Below are 12,850 nucleotides of genomic sequence, written 5' to 3' on the forward strand. Positions count from 1 at the left end.
GAGAGGCATAAGCCATTGGTCTTGCCAACTTGTGTCTCAATTGGGATTCAGCAACAAAATGGTTTGTGTGTCTAATTTTAGTGCTAGGTGGTTGATAGAATGTAGAAAAGATGGGTCCGATAACCGAGATTTCGCCTACAATTCACGGATACGAAGTCGAAAACGTAATGAATTGATCATGGTATTGTTTGCAATGAATACATGATGGAATCATGGCTTGTGACATTTTATCATTAAATGATTTAACATTAAAACAAATGGTTTCGTTTACAGGGAGCCAGTGTTTTAGCATTAAGTAATTTAGCAGACCATACATGTTTAGTGATATCTAAATGTTACAGTGAAGTTGATAAAGTCACAAGACAAATTGCTCAAAAGGTAATTCTGTTTAATTGTTTTGTTAAATCCTTTATTGTTTGAAAGAAGCCTTCTCAGATATACAAGAAATGCAAGTGCTCAGTCTGCAACTGGGCTTGGTACTGACCAACAAGAACCTTTAGGATTTTTCACTTGAGGGGTGAACAAAGAATGTGTAGCTGGTCATTTGGATGGAATTGAAAATCAAGATGCCATGTACAAATTACACGTAAAAGAACCCTTTGCAGTTAGAATTTGAAGAACAGTAGGCATAAACATTACTATCCATTCTAAATTCTATAATATTTTATGTATATTTTATTATGTATATTAGTATAATTATATTCATTGTATATTTTATACTTGTAAGTTGTATAATGGATTGTAGGTTGTAGAGTGTATAATGTAAACTTTATAGTTTTGTTGTATTATCTGTATATTGTAGGGTAGTAAAGGATATGAAAGTAACAGTATAACATGGAATGGTATATATTGTTTATGTACACAACTGTATGCTACCATGTTGTCTACCTTACGTTACTCATTTTTAGAAGATTGTTTTAACTTTGTTGGAGCTCATCAAGACAGATTACAACAGGTAAAATGTTGACTGCTTTTGGAGAACACTTTTTCTTATCCAGTCATAAACTGGGTAGTAATTGACCATACTGCTTTTATTAGGAGACTGATAAGTATTAAAGAGGAGGCATCCCAAATCTAAACTGTATGGGCCAATTAAATAAAACATTTGGAATGTCCATTACCAAAGTCACCAGGTGTGACTGTATTAAAACTTGACTTGTTTGTACTTCACCTAAATGAGTGTACTAAATGGAATACGTATAGGACTAGCAATTATTTAAAGATCTGGGAGGACCAATAGATTGTCCTTGACATTTCTTCATCTATTTGTTTGCTAGTGGTAAGCAATCCATCATGGACAAACAACTGTGAATGATAAGTCTATATCCAAATATAGTTTAAATATATTATTTGACAGATAATAACATAATTACAATCCCAATTCTTTAATATATCTTTAATTAAATCCATTCCATTTGTTTCAGTCCTTAGAGATAGGTTGTACCACTTTATCTAATCAAGCTATGAAGGAAGCAGAAGTTACGTGTAATTTCCTCCACCAGTTGTCTTTCTTTAGTCGAGAATGGAGATTTCATCTACCTGATGTTCTTAATAGATTATTGGTGAGTAACATTCTTCAAGTCATTGGTAGATTTGTTGTTCATTGATTTCAGGCCATACACTGTAAACTGGAAATAGTGATATTTATATCACCTTACTATCTAAATTTCGTTTAAAAATATTACTTCTTCTGATAAATTTTTGCATGAGTTGTTTAGCTGTTGATTACTTGTAGAGAAAAATCCTAAAAGTTAAATATAAGATAAATATTTTGGGGACCTGTTAGCTTTTTGCTTAGTTCACCTTCTATTAGTATTAGTACTTGCTTCTATTGTATGTGATGATAAATGTATAAGCTGTCTTGTGTACAAATGACATGTTTGATTTTTAATTTTAGACATGTATGGTGTATATGACACAGACATTCGTTTCTCTGTTAATTCGACCCAGATATTTGTCACATATACTAGAGGTAACACATTTTTATACAAGCACATTTTACTGTAGCTATATACAGGGGACTCTGTATCGGGATCGATACAATATGCAGGATTACACAGCATGTCGGAATACTCAATTGCCTTAATACCGGAAATATTATTGTACCTTCGAATATATAATCATCTAAATCCAATGTTAATTGGACGCAAATCGTGTGACAGGTCTGCTGATTGATGTCGTAATTTGCAATATTCAGAATCCGGACTACTCAAAACTTTTTGGGTTGAAGTAATAAGGAAATGAATCGGGACATGCCGTAGTATTCAGATGTAGGAAGTGACAGAGTCCACTGTATATGGTTGTCAGTCTGTCCACAATTTCATGTGAATTATCCACAATTTCATGTGAATCGTCCACATTTCAGAGCTTTTTTTAATAGATTTTTTCCAAATTTGCTGGGTTTGTTCAATGAGAAGAACCCTATCAAATTTTTTGATAGCAAATCCTGGAATGCTATGCAGAATAGAGTTCTTGGTGGGATTGTTCATGTACCATTCGTATAGCATAAGGAAATATCTTGTTGAATTCGTTTTGCAGAGTTTTCTTTCTATTCTCATTTTGACAGAGCTTGTAAAAACAATGCAGAACAAAGTTCTCGATTTAAGTTTTTGAAATTCGTGATGTTGTTTATTAAAGTAGGAACTGCATAATTCAGAATAACTGATTTTTACTAGTGTCATTTACATTTTGATTGTTCAGTCTTTAGACAAACATTCTTTATTAAAGAGGGGGGTTGAATGGCTGAATGGTTAGCATGGCGCGCTGTATCATTAAGTCTGTCATTGACTCGACTGGCGTGGTTTCGAATCCCCTTTTGTATGTGGCAAGGAGTAGGGTCGCCTGTCCAACCTCGTGGGTTTTCTCCAGGTCCTCCAGTTTCCTCCCACTGCAAAAGACCCCTACGCGCAAGCGAATTATTGAAATAAAATTAAAAAACCATATGTTAGTCCCATAATGATCTAGTTTGTGTTGAGTGGACATTAAACCCATATTCTTACTGATTATGTAATTTGATTTTCAAATTAATACTATGGGTGGGCCTACTTTTCTTGATGTATTTCAAATTTTAGTTTTGAGGACTTAAACTTATTTAATGTATACATGCAATTACTAAAGGCACAAAGAGGAACAAGTGAAAGAAAGAATAAAATGCAAACATCTCTTCAGTCATCTCCCTTGCTACAGCAACAAACATCAACAGAAGATGTTGATCACCCTAGTACACAATTAGTGCAGGTTCAACAAAGGTAAGATCAAGTTAAATATTATATTATAATAGCACTTGGATGGCAAAATGTTTCATGCAGTAGGCCTTTACAATAAACTACCGGTATTTGAAAAAAATAATAATTACTGAGTGCTAAATTAATGTAGTATAGTAACATTTTTCATGCTGCATGTTTTGCGAAAAACCGTTGTTTTAAATTATTAAATAGTTTAATTGAACTATTTTTAAAAAAATAAAAAATTTTATGGTATAGCTACATTCTACATGTTCTGTGCATAACTGTTGTTTCATTCAACTTTGCCCATACAGTAAACAGTAAGGGTCAAGTCCACAATTAGTTCATGTTCAACACTATAATGTGTCAAGTTCACAGTTATTACTGCTTCAACAATAATCAAATTATTAATACTTCACTGCTGTGGGTGTATGTTTCATTGCTTAGCAACCTATCTTTTTTAAAAAGGCGTTCTAGATAATAAGTAGTATTAGATAATTTAACAAAGTGAATAGTCAAAACTGAGAAATGAAAAATGGACACGGTTGGACTTGCAGCTAGACAAAATGTAGTGCATATGAACCTTTACGTAAATTTGATATACAATATAATACTTATACAGGATGTTGGATATAATTGGTAGAAGTTTAGCAGCATTAAAGCAATTTACACCAGATTTATGCGAAGTTTTATTAGATCAGGTAATTAGAAAATAGATAAGAGATTTTATTGATCAATGCCTTTCCAAGAAAGCAGGGGACTATTAAAATGGTTCTGGACACAATCATTCTGCTTCTAATTGTGCTGAGATGTTCAAACTTGGTGTAGGTGTTTGTTAGGTGAATGCCTTGATGGAGTTTGAAGATGAGCATTTCCTGCTTAGGTAAGCAGAGAAAAGCAATTTGATTTGGCAATGCTTTGGGATATGATAACTCTGGTTCTAATTGAGTGAGAGTGATGAAACTTGGTGTATAGTTTCATTGCGTTAATACCTTGACTAAGTTTGATAATGAGCATTTTCGTCTCAGATTAAGAGTTATAGGAAATTAGATTTGCTAGATGGTTTAAGAAAGCCAATGTGCAAGTATTTAATGATGTGATCTATTTTACTGTTGGCTTGTTTTTTTAAATCAGTGTAAATGACTGTGGTTATTGTTTTTTTTAAGAGTATGGATATAAGTGAATATGAGCCATTATTAGGAATGGGTTTCTGTACACCATCTATAGATCAAGAAACAGCTCCAACATTCGGAATGTTAATATCCTGTATAACTTCCTGTTTTAGACTTCTTACTAAGGTAAAAATATCTCTCTCCGACTTGATTTTGATTATGATTAAAGGCAAAAATATATAGCATTATGCAAATAATTTTTTACTTTTTCTTTCTTTATTTTCAATTAAACTGACACAATTTCTTTATTTTTCTCTAAAATCAGATTACTCCAAATCTATATATAAAAGAGAAAGTTTGCTTACTATAGGAAACCAAATGGTTGAACTGATAATTTTAAAATAACTTCATAGTAACCAGTTTTTTACAAAGTATTTAATGAGAACAATCTGATTAAAATACAGATCTATATTTCGTTTCGTTTCTTTTTTATACTTTCAATGGCCTACACTACATGAAGATCTGACAAGTTGTACTCAAACATTGATTAATCAATCAGCGTTGGCGTTTCTAGTGGTTTACCCACAGTTCCCTGCATGGCATGCCAAGAAGTCGCCATAACAAACTGTTTCATTGCCTTATCCCTCAATTCAACCAAAACGCTGGTAATATAACAACTCTTCCAGATTCTAGTGTAGTAAAGACAAGTAAAACGAAATATTGAAACGAAATAGGATCTGTGTTTTAATCAGATTGTAATGAGAAAATTGACATTTAATGATTATGTAAAAGATGTTAGAAACATTCTAGAACATACAATAATTATCTAGACTGGCCCATTAGACATCAGGAAAGCTATATTTTTCTGGCAAATTGTTAACTCAAAATCAATGCTTGGTAACTAAGTGAGGTTCTAATAAATGAAGTAAATTATTAGGAGTTTTGTAACAAGGCAAACCACTCTTAATTGAATCTTTAGAATGATAAAAAACATATTTTGAGAACCTCTGTGAACATTGAAATGACATAATCTGTTTAAGGATGTTTGATTCTGCCATAGTTTCCATAAGTTAAGATGGAAATAATTTAATTTCAGATTGACCCGAAAGGTGGATCCCCACATAAATCACCTGACTCAGACACTCTTCAATTCATATCTAAGTAAGTAATCTGCTTAATATCATTCTTCGTGACAAAAATTACCCTCTTCTGGCAGATGTTTATTAGAAGGTTTTGATTGATTTTGTTGGAAAGTTTCCATCTGAAAGTAAACATTTTCAGCAGTTTTGCATGAAATGTGTATTGACAGATAATCAAAATGAAACTCAAGTTAATACATACACAATTGATTCTATTTTGTCAAGACCAATATTCATTATAGTGAAAAGCAGAGACAGTTTACGATTTAGGCTTAAACAAGAGTACTGGTATATAAAAAAAAATCTTATTTTTAACTTAGGGATCCTTTAAATTTATCACAGTTACACCGTAATTACAGTTGAGTATGAATGTTGTGAAAATCGGACAAAAACTTCCCGTCAAAGTGTACGCCCCCCTTTTCTCAAATAGTGTCAAAGCATGTAATACCAAGTTTGTGGACCACTACAGGTCACAATTTTTATCCAATTTTGATGAAACTTAAAATGTATATCCAAAAGATCTTGGTTCCTTTCAATATTCACACATATCCCACCGTAACTTCCTGGATTATTGCCCCTTATCGTTTTTTAGCTTGTTCTGTGTCCATCTCTTGCAAAATATGGCCGTATCTTGCTAGGCTACCGTTTGTTTATCACCCAACCCTTTCCATCCTTTTTAATTGACCAATCAAATTCATATAAAGCGATATCTCCTAGGAGATATCGCTTAGTAGAATATGAAAGTTATCACACAAGCGATATATACAAAAGAATGTGTAACTGGGTGATAAAAACTGATAAGGTAAACCAATGGTTGTCTTAATATCGAATGGCATAAAAACTAGAGATTTATCTACATGTATTTTTTGTAAATGTGAAAATAAGGTTGTATTATTTATTTGAATATTGTGTGTATTTACAGAAATCATGTGATATTTGTGATGGAGAATTCCCTATATATACTGATGTCCCAATCCTGTCGATATTTAAAAGATCCAAATTTATCCTCACGTGAAAAACAGCTGTTAAAACGGGAACTTGGGACCGAATTAGTAAGTGCTTCATTATTCGCCTGAGCTTCACTATTTCACTGATGTTGTTGTTCATTGACATGACCAGACCCTTCTTGATTGGTTTGAGAGAGAGAGAGAGAGAAAAATGGAGTTTAAGTCCACTCGACACAGACTGGGTCATTTTGGGACTAACACATGGTTTAATTTTATTTCAATAATTCGCTTGCAGTGTCTTTAGCAGTGGGAGGAAATCAGAGGACCCGAAGAAAACCCATGAGGCTGGACAGGCAACCCTACTCCTTGTCACGTACAACCGGGGATTCGAAACCATGCCAGTTGACTCAATGACAGGCCTTATGATACAGCGTGAGCGTGCTAACCATACAGCCATCCAACCCCCCTTGATTGGTTTGTCATATATAATAACTAATATTAGAACTATTTCTGCATTTATGGCAAGAATCCAAGCTATACTGATGTCCAGAAGTATCTGTATTCTTCCCACATATGAGATTTCTGGCAGATTTCTGTGTTTTATACACCCACATTTTCATTTGAACGTATTATGCTGTCGCCCCTGTCTGCCCGTCCACTATTTGTGGACACTTTACAGGTCACAATTTTTATCCGATTTTGCCGAAACTTGAAATATAGGTCTATTTCTCAAAGATCTTGCTTTCCTTTGTTATTCGCATGTATCAGACCATAACTTCATGGATTATGGCCCCTGATTGTACAAAAAAATCAAGTTTTTAGCTTGTGGACATTCTAGAGGTCACAATTTTCATCTGATATTGATGAAAATTGAAAAGCATGTTTATAATCCAGAGATCTTGGTTCCTGTTGATATTCGCACATATATCGGATCGTAACTACATGAATTACGGTCCGTGATTGTACGAAAAATTGCGTTTTTAGCTTGTGGTCCCTCTATAGGTCACAATTATTATCCGATTTAAAAAAACCTTCTAATATGGTTTCTTTTGATATTCGTGCATGTCTGATCGTAACTTCCTGAATTATGGCCCTTGATTGTTCGAAAAATCGCATTTTTAGCTTGTGGACACGTTTGAAGTAACAGTTTGTTTTCAATTTCAAAAATTGGTTAAATTTATCACCGTTACATATCAATGAAGGTTGAGTTCGAATTTCTTAAAAAATCTGACCCAAACAGCTAGTCAAAATGGCCGCTCCTGGTAGTGTAAAAGTATGTAATACCAAGGTTGTGGACACTCTAGAAGTCACAATTTTTATCCAATTTGATGAAACTTGAAATGTATGATTATAATCCAAAGAGCTTGGTTCCTTTCGATATTCATACATATCTGGCCGTAAGTTCCTGGATTATAGCCTCTGATTGTACAAAAAAATCCAGTTTTTAGCTTGTGTGTGCAAAAAAAATCCTGTTTTTAGCTTATGTGTACCAAAAAAATCCAGTTTTTAGCTTGTGGACCATTTAGACTTAGAGGTCACGATTTTTACCTGATTTTAAAAAACGTTTAAATATATCAGTGTTACAACCTAATGACGATTGAGATCAAGTTTCGTAAAAATTGAACCAAATAAACCGGAGGCTCAGCGCGGGGGGGGTGTCCATCAAATGGGCACAAAACCAGACCCAACTTTTCTAGAGTAAAATTTTGCATAGAATACGATGCCGAGTGGTAATCAGTCTGCCGTTGGGGTGTTTTCAAGATATTTGGGGTCAAAGGTCAAATGAGTTCATTTGCACTGAAAGTGAATGCGCAGTCATTCTTGTATTATGAAAAGAAGCTGAAAATGATCGAAAGTAATCACACGTTCAATAAAAACGTAAACTTGCTATTTTATACTAATGTGAAAGCTGAACTGTGATTGACTGGAGATGAAATCTATGTTGAAGCATATATAAAATCCCATAAGCAAAGTTGTCTATGCTAATAGGCTTATCAAAAAGTGACAGTAATATTTTACGCTATATACCAACAGCAATGAGATTTCAATTACAACCTTGAAAGAAAGAAATTCTATTATGAAAAGAATAAGGAATGAGAAAAAATATGACAATTAATTATTTTATTTTTTAATCTATTCCAGAACTCCTTCTTATCAAGCATGGTACGATACATGAGAAGAGGTGGACCTGTGTCTCCAGGGTCCAGTAATCAGTCGAGTCCAAAATCTACTACACTCAATCGTTCGATTTCACAAACAGCTTTTACTAACAATCAGGAACAGAGTTATCTTAAACTTGTACAGGAGTTTGTGCGTAAAATTTTACGATGAGAAAGTGTTATTAAGAGTTGAAATTTTATTCCATAAATGAAATCAAACCAGTCATGTAATATATACAGTTATTATCGCATTTTATAAGTCCAGACTGCTAGAGCGATGTGCGTTATTAGTATAAAGGATTGAATATAAAACCAACGAAAGGACCCATCAGATAAGACAATGTCATAAAAAATGTATGTCTTATGTTAAATGCTCCAGTCTATGGATAACATTTACAGTTTTATGCTATATAAGGCTGATAACTGACATGTTACAAAAATAATGTGTTGGCATTATGTTGAAAGACAATAAGTGCTTCTTGGATGATTGAAATTACAATTGAATAAATTGATGAAACAAAACTGATTTGTTACATGATTAGTCAAATTTGAGTGAATGATCAAAGACAGCCCCATGATAGTTCTGGTTTGTACTGTTTACTATATTCTTGTTTGATAATGACTAGAGAAGCCTAGTTGAAACGTCGCTCAGTAATAAGAAGTAATAGTATTCCATAGAATTGTGACCTGTTTATTCCAGTTAAATTACTAAATGCCATTGAAACAATTCATAACCATAGAAATGAATGTTACCATATGCTAGTCTGAAAATTTACTATTAATAATATGCTGTGATATGTAATACTACCATGCCAAATGGCTATTATCAGTTTGCAGGCAAATTGATTTTGGTCTGATTGGAGATATTTTCGACCAATCACAGCCTATAAAAATGGATTCTTCCGTCCATCGTCACACTTTTTGTCCTCTACCTTTTGAAGAAAGCCTCACAGTTGGCTTGTTCATTAGGTAAATGTCTTGACTGTGTTCATTGATGAGCATTTTCTGCTTACGCTAAACCGAGATAAGAAATTTCATGAGTTAAGACTTCGGGTCACAATGCTTATAATTGAGGCAGAATGTTCAAACTTAGTGTAGATGTTGGTTATGTTAATGTCTTGATCAAGTTCGATGATGATCATTTTCTACTTAAGCAAAGCATAGCATAAGTAATATGATCGAATGAAAGTTTAGAAAACAATAACTCTGATTAAAAAAAAAATATGACAACTTATATGGAAAATAATCACTGTTTTGTACACATACAAAGCAAGTGTTGTCTTATCATTTTCAAGTTTCTAATTAAAGGGGTGTGTAGTTATGTTATATCTTGACAAAAGTCCAACATTGAACATTTTCTGCTTAGCTTATGCAGAATGATAAACAATTTGATTAATACATGCTTCCTAAAAAACATAACTTTGTCATCTATTTATTTTGTGATTGAGCCTCGCTGTTGGCTTGTTTAAATGTGTTACTGGCTATTTCCAACAGAAATTGGGCATTGGATAAGTGTCATAAAAGATTAAAAGGTCTCTTATCAATGTAATTGAAGCTGTCTTGAACTATACCGTATGTAACTTTGAGTAATTGTATGGAAGAGTTCATAATCCCTGGCAATCTCATACCCCAGAGCCTCAAAAAAATATAATTTAAGTAGAAATGGTGTATTCTGAGACCAATTTTTTTATACGCCCACATTGAAATGTGGTCGTATATTGTCTTCGCCCCCGTCCGTCTGTCTATAGGCTAAAGTTAATATCCGATTGACTTTAATTTATATACAGTGTTTAAGGCCATGAGACAAAGAAGCCTATTGATTTTCAGCGATTTCCGATAATTACTGCCAGAGTTATAGCCCTTGATCACTTTGAAAAATCTTGTGGACGCTCTAGATGCCAAAGTTAATATCCGATTGACTTTAAATTTATACACAGTGTTTAAGGTCATGAGACGAAAAAGTCTATTCATTTTCAGCGATTTTCGATAATTACTGCCAGAGTTATGGCCCTTGATCACTTCAAAAAATCTTGTGGACGCTCTAGAGGCCAAAGTTAATATCTGATTGACTTTAAACAGTGTTTGAGGTCATGAGACGAAGAATCCTATTGATATTCAAAGATTTCCGATAATTACTGCCAAAGTTATGGCCCTTGATCACTTTGAAAAATCTTGTGACGCTCTAGAGGCTAAAGTTATCATCTGTTTGACTTCCGATTGATACACAGAGTTTAAGATCTTGATACGAACAAGTAAATTTTTATGACTTGAACAACCAAATCCATGATATTAAGAGTTTTGTATACTAAGCGTTAGCATGGGGCAGAACTTTATAAAAACCAAACAAATTCTAATGGTTTTCTGATAATTACTTCATGAGTTGTTACTCTTAATCAGATTTTAGTGTATTATGAATGTTTCATTACCGTAAAAAGTAATCCCTCTTGAGCCATTGCTGTACTGAGACTGAAAACATGAGTTTTTGACAGAGTGTGTCTCATCGTCCAATCAAATCTCTTCTGAGTACAGTAAAATCAGTAACAGAGTGTCACCCAAAGGTTTGGATGCCTTTACACTTTCATCCTGAGATTAGTTCATCGTTTCCAGCAAACATAGTCTGTCAGTTCTATGGGAACAGAAGTGGACAGCAACGCCTTGACAATAATGACAACATCGGCAAGATTGAATGCTGCCAGCTACCTGTACTGCTGCTAGAAGTAAAATATAACAAGAAGTTATTGACCAGTGGGCTGTCTCTTGATTCACGTTTCACAGGTAGAATAACAATCTGAAAGTCTGTGGTTTTCAAAAATCCTATATATAACCCACAATCATTGTATGCTTCACTAAATGATCCTATATATTTTTTTCCTTAAAGTTACTATTTCATATTTTCTAAGAAAGTCAAAACATAATTATTTCTATGTCTTTTGCTCAATAGGTTGTCAACTCCCTATTATATGATCATAGGTTATCTTTCTCACACTTAAAAATCTTCACACCGGAAATAACAACACAATTACCTCCCTTGTTTTCCTATTCCCCACCATGGTATAGCTATCTTCAAACGTTTGAATTTGAAGTTGAAAATGATATTTTTGCCAATTTCTCAACTGGCAGTAGTGAATTATAGGATTAATAGGATTATTCTTTAACAAGGTAGGACTGTTTATAGATACCATCTAGGGCTTTATTTTAATACATTTTAAAAATATAACTAAAAAATATGAAATTGTAACTTTAATACCAAAGAGTAAATGCGTTTACCTTAAATTATATAGAGTGGGGGGGGGGGGAAATAAGTGCCCTTTGGACCAAGTAAGCGCCCCCAAGGTTCACAAAAAATAAAAAAACAACCAATAACAAAATCTATAACAATTATCATAATTTAGGCATGAACTTTTATGTCAACTTGAATAAAACTGCTTTCTGGGGAGATACTGATTGGCGAACAACTATATAGGCAATATGATCTATGTTCTACAGTCGAGCTTAGTGATATTTTATGCATTATATTACGTTTTTTTCCTGCCTTCATTGCAGTGGGATGGGATTGTGGATATGGCGCCCAAGATTCCCCCCTTTCACATCTTCTAGATCCTCTACTGTTATTTCAGGTTATTCATTTATATTTGATGTTAAATTGAGACCTAGTGCCAAAATTTCTGTTTCTAATTTTACATTTTATGTTTTATTCTGTTTTGCATCACTATCAGGTCACAATTATGAATTAAATAACAGACAGACAGTAGGCCTAGGCATATCTCATGCACTCTCAGTATCTGTAGCCTTCATTTCATCCAGTTTTATGTAATTTTCATCCACTTTTTATATATTTGTCATCCATTTTTTTTTTTATGTATTTTCATCCACTTTTATAATGTACTTGCAGGATACCCGGTTTTGCTCTGGGGTCATAACTCCGAAACCGGAAGTGGTAGACTAACGCCACCTGGCCTATGTTACTCCCTGGTCGGAGCTACCCCTATTCCCGAAATTTCAGACTCGGGGCAGACCTAGTGTAGCCGCCAACCCCGCTTCGCTCGGGGGTCATAACTCCGAAACCGGACGTGGTAGACTAACGCCACCTAGCCTATATTACTCCCCGGTCCGAGCTACCCCTATATCCCAAATTTCGGACTCGGGGCAGACTTAGTGTAGCCGCCAACCCCGAACAGACCGGTTTCGCTCTGGGGTCATAACTCCGAAACCGGAAGTGGTAGACTAACGCCACCTGGCCTATGTTACTCCCCGGTCCGGGCTACCCCT

At 34.2% G+C, this 12,850-nt stretch overlaps 1 protein-coding gene across 2 annotated transcripts in view; it reads left to right on the forward strand.

The window, feature by feature from the left end:
• The window catches only part of LOC126808813 (nucleoporin NUP188), an 85,343-nt gene extending 76,240 nt beyond the window's left edge, over window positions 1-9,103 (forward strand). For both annotated transcript variants that reach the window (XM_050533786.2, XM_056101145.1), the window contains exons 43-52: window positions 274-378; window positions 803-955; window positions 1,425-1,562; window positions 1,898-1,972; window positions 3,118-3,248; window positions 3,847-3,925; window positions 4,391-4,522; window positions 5,433-5,497; window positions 6,398-6,527; window positions 8,565-9,103. In XM_050533786.2, the coding sequence (XP_050389743.1) occupies window positions 274-378; window positions 803-955; window positions 1,425-1,562; window positions 1,898-1,972; window positions 3,118-3,248; window positions 3,847-3,925; window positions 4,391-4,522; window positions 5,433-5,497; window positions 6,398-6,527; window positions 8,565-8,753 (1,197 nt within the window). In that variant the 3' untranslated portion in view covers window positions 8,754-9,103. The remainder of the gene's footprint in view (window positions 1-273; window positions 379-802; window positions 956-1,424; window positions 1,563-1,897; window positions 1,973-3,117; window positions 3,249-3,846; window positions 3,926-4,390; window positions 4,523-5,432; window positions 5,498-6,397; window positions 6,528-8,564) is intronic.
• Window positions 9,104-12,850: the final 3,747 nt, after the last annotated feature.

Source organism: Patella vulgata, chromosome 1, assembly GCF_932274485.2.
Source record: "Patella vulgata chromosome 1, xgPatVulg1.2, whole genome shotgun sequence".
Lineage (NCBI taxonomy): Eukaryota > Metazoa > Mollusca > Gastropoda > Patellidae > Patella > Patella vulgata.